Source organism: Condylura cristata, unplaced genomic scaffold, assembly GCF_000260355.1.
Source record: "Condylura cristata isolate star-nosed mole 26May11 unplaced genomic scaffold, ConCri1.0 scaffold00005, whole genome shotgun sequence".
Lineage (NCBI taxonomy): Eukaryota > Metazoa > Chordata > Mammalia > Eulipotyphla > Talpidae > Condylura > Condylura cristata.
In genome coordinates, this window is record NW_004567106.1 from 31,506,505 (window position 1) to 31,510,969 (window position 4,465).

Sequence of the window (4,465 nt, forward strand, 5' to 3'; positions counted from 1 at the left end):
TTTGTACATACAGAACCGGGGTACAGGCTAGAGGCTCAGGGGCGGTGAGAAGCTTCACCAGAGACAGAGTGGGGTGCAGAACAGGCAGATCGACGAAGCACACTGCTGAGGGGAGCAGCGGGTGGGTCAGGAGAGGTCTGCCACATTTTATAAGCTAAGTCATAGTAGTCAAAATCAACCATGAGTGCTGTGAGTGGGCAAGGTGAAAACAGCACTTAAGGAAACTCAAGCGGAATGAGGCTGCCTATTTATTCCTTCCTATTAGCCTTCCTATTAGCCATACTTGCTGCCCACCAAGTATTTACTACACCATTCCTCTAACATTGAAATGGTCATTCCCCACTTTATATAATTTCAGCCTTTTAGAGGACACTGATCAGGACAAGCTTACCTCACATCCTTTTCATGTCGTTTATTTTCTCGAATGATATCATACATGGGATCTTCATGAGCCTTGAAGGTTAGAGAAAGTAAGGTTGAGTTAGGTTTCATTGATTATTAGTTAAATTAAAATTAAATCCCTCTTTCATTGAAACCAGTTTTTTTTTTTTTTTCAAATTGGGTATAATTTTATAGACTAATATAAGTTCTTAAAGATTTATCTATTTATGCATCCAAGGCCTGGGGTACAGGCCAGAGGTGTGGGGTGGTGAGACGATTCACCCAAGATAGAGTGGGGACTAGAACAGGCAGATCACTGAAATTCACTGCTGAGGGGAGCAGTGGGCAGGTTGACCCACATGCTATGCCATGTGGGTCACCTCCCCTGCCGGCTGGGAATCGAACTTGTGCTGCAATGGCTAGGGATCACTTCACAATGCTGTACTTTAACCAGTTGCACCACCAAGGAATGCCCTAGAAGTTCTAATAATACATGGTCTGATCCTTCCCCTGAGTCACCATTATTTCAAACACTCAAGGGGAAGCTGTAAAAAATGTACTTCCAAATATACAAATATAGAATGTAATTTAAATAGTTTTTATATACATTGGAAGGGAGAAAACCTCTATTGTCAAAAAACAAACAAGAATGTAAAATAATGGTATGTCATGAATTAAAAAATAGCTTTTATAAGAAAAAAACCATGGGAGAATCATTGTGAAATATTACTTAGTTTAGAAAATATTAAGGTCATGTGTTTTGTTCGATGTGGACAAATGATCAAGTAATATTATTGAAAACAACTGGGTTGAAAAGACATGCAAAAATGACTCATTTATAGGTATGTAAAAATATATTTCCCACCGAGGTGTGTAAGTAAACTTATCAAGTACTGACTCAAAGAGGAAAGAGAGGCAAGACTGGACTTGAAAAATTGTGAAAAACCTTACTGTAGTGTCATTTTGGTAAATGAAAGCAAGTAAATTCTTGTAATGTTTGCACAATTGAAAGTGACACTTAAATTTCTGAGTACACAGACACAGGTAGAGTGAATTTTATGGTATGTGAGTTATGTGCAAACACATTTTTTATAAAAATCTTTCATGCTAAAGGAAAATTAAATTAAAAAAACATCTATTACCAAGGGATACTCACTGCTAACATTTTAGTGTACTTCTTCCAGTCATTATTCATAATTTGTAAAAAACTATAATTATATTATACATATAACTCCCTTCTCTTTTTTCCTTAAGTTTGTTCCTTCTCATGACATAACACATTCTTTCAAAACATAAATCTCAAAAGTTATATTATTTCTATGTCACAGCAATTTATGTAGTATGTTGGTGACTGAAATAGTTGACTATTTTTCTTTAGTTTCTAGTTTTTCATATAAATAATATTGATGGTCCTCCCTGGTGGCGCAGCGGGTTAAAGCGAGGCACTGCAAGCTGGCTGCAGTTACTTCAGTGCAAGTTTCATCCCCTGTCCGGAAGGTGAGCCACATGGTATGGCAGATATTTCCTGACCCACCCACTGCTCCCCTCAGCAGTGTACTTCATCAAACTGCCTGTTCTGCTCCCCACTCTGTCTCTGGTGAATCCTCTCACTGCCCCTGCACCTCTGCCCTGTATGTGCAAATAAATAAATCTTTAAAAAAAAAAAAAAGTAGGTACAAGAAGAAATGATTGTTAAAAAAAATAATAATACCGAAATTATCCTAATACAGTCATAACAATTTGTATATACTGATGTTCTGTATAATCTTAGAATAAATTCTTAGAATTTGGGTTACTGGTTTACAAAAATATGAATATATTTAGGTTTTTGAGATTTACTACCAAATAATCTGGTATAAGAACTATAAAAATGGACATTCCAGCTAGCAGTGACTTAACCAGAATATTTTCTTCAGATGAAAATGAAACACAATATTTAAAATGTCTTTAAAGATATAGGTGATTATGTTAAAATGAAGCGAGGAAATGATAGCTCTATTTAAAGAGGCCATATAATAAAAAAGTGATTTAATTGATAACAATGTCTGAAGAAAATGGATGAACTGTTCCCAAGGCATAAACAAATAAAAATTTAATTAGATGTCAGTTTTTTTGTTAATTCACAAATTCACTTTGACAGCCATGTAGTTAGTTAACACATACTTCAGTCAAAAGTCTTCTGGGAATGTATTTTATGTGAACACTCAGTGCACTGGTGTCTGTGTTTGAATCGCCAACATTAACCCTCTCTGGTAAATGGAAATTGACATTCTGGGGTTTTACTTACTACTCTGAACTGTTCTAACTTTTGGTTGCCTTTGATAAAGAAAGGGCATTCTTTATCACCCGTTCGGTGACCGTACCGTTTACAACGCCAACCTAAAAACAAAGAAAAAGGGATATATTTCTGTAAGAGTACATTTTTACTCAATCAAGATAAATTATCAGTAGATCATAGTTTTCAAAATTCCAATTTTGAAAGCAAATGTCATCAATGGATGAGCAAGGTAGGATCAAAGAAAAGAGGGAAACTGCCTCCTCAAGCATTCTTTCATCTTAAAAGAGGTTTAAAAATGAATCAAGTACTTACCAGGCAATCCTAAGAAAATTAAAAAGGGTGATTCTTTCTATATTTCAATATATGTATTATATTTTGATTTATGTTGTGCTATAGGTTGAATTCTACAGCTCTCTCACTCTCACTCCCTTATGTTTTATGTCGTAACCCCTATTCCTCAGAATGTGGTCTTATGGGGTGATAAGATCTTTACAGAGACTGGAATACAGCCTTTCCTCTTAGTCCTCAGAAGGAACTAACTCTACTGACACCTTGATTTTAGAGTTCTAGTCTCCAGAGTTGTAACACAATCAAATTTCTCTTGTTTAAATCACCCATTTTGTTGTATGGAGATTCCTCAGTCTGCTAAAAATGGAGCTACCATATGACCCAGCAGTTCCACTCTTAGGAACCTACCCAAAGGACACAGAAACATTAATTCAAAATGATTCACGCACGCCTATGTTTATTGCAGCATTACTTACAATACGTAAATCCTGGAGATAATCCAAATGCCCAAAACTAGATGACTGGATCAAGAAGACAACTAGTGAAATTTCAGTATCCTGGGGGTGAGGAAATGTTCTTACAAGCTTTCCAAAAGGAAAACTAAAAATCAAAAAGTAATGACAACTAAACAAGTTACATTAAAGTATCTGGAATTGGAATTGCTCTGAATATGTCAACAGTCATTCTATAAATGGGAAGGCAGTGGAATCATGACTTCAAAATTTGGAAGAAAGCTAGCTTTCATCTTAGAATTTCATACCCTACAAGTTAAAAATATATATTTTTAAAATAGAAATACTTCCAAGTATATTAAGTCTTGAAAATTTTATCTCCTATCAACCCCATTTCTCGGCTACTGGAGAATGTGCTTTACCATAACAAGAAAATATAACAACAACGATCTAAGATATAGGAGATAGGAGATTCATCACAGGAGAGACAAAGGGGGTCCACAGAATGATGGTGAAGGAACTCTCTCGGATGGAGATGATATGCGGGTAACTATCTTCTAAAAGATGCTAGACCTACTGGTAGTAGACCAGTTTCTACCATAGATAGTTGGCTTTCTCATCACAAAATAGCATACCATTACTTTAACAGGGCTGTGGTGACAGGAAATTAAATCAGAGAAGTGAAGACACTTTGTCAGCTGTGATTTGTAAAATGTACGCCCTGGCAGTGTCACTTGAAGCTCCGGACTCACACTGCATAACTTTGACTTCTTTCCCCAGCGGCATCCAGAGCCCTTTGGTTGGTGCATGAGCCAGAAACTCCCTGGCGTGCTCATTGCCTGGTACATCCGGTATGCAGTCTTCTGGCTTGGTCTCATCTTCCTAAAGAAAGGAAACACCACATAAACATGACGACACAACACTGGGGTTCTGGCGCCCTTAAACGTGGGGCTTCAACAGGAATCCCAACAGGAACCTTAAGGTAAGTTCTTTCTTTCTCTCTCCTCAGGAAGGCTAGGATTCTGCCTAGGGATTGCGCGCTCCCCTCTGTGAAGGAATACAGAGT

General features: G+C 37.1%; 1 protein-coding gene across 1 annotated transcript in view; it reads right to left on the minus strand.

Moving 5' to 3' along the window:
* Positions 1-4,465, minus strand: part of LOC101630497 — a 24,524-nt gene that overhangs the window by 3,071 nt on the left and 16,988 nt on the right. The window contains exons 5-7 of the mRNA XM_012720756.1: positions 4,152-4,281; positions 2,669-2,760; positions 392-453 (exon numbers count right to left, since the gene is read on the minus strand). Of these exons, the coding sequence (XP_012576210.1) occupies positions 392-453; positions 2,669-2,760; positions 4,152-4,281 (284 nt within the window). The remainder of the gene's footprint in view (positions 1-391; positions 454-2,668; positions 2,761-4,151; positions 4,282-4,465) is intronic.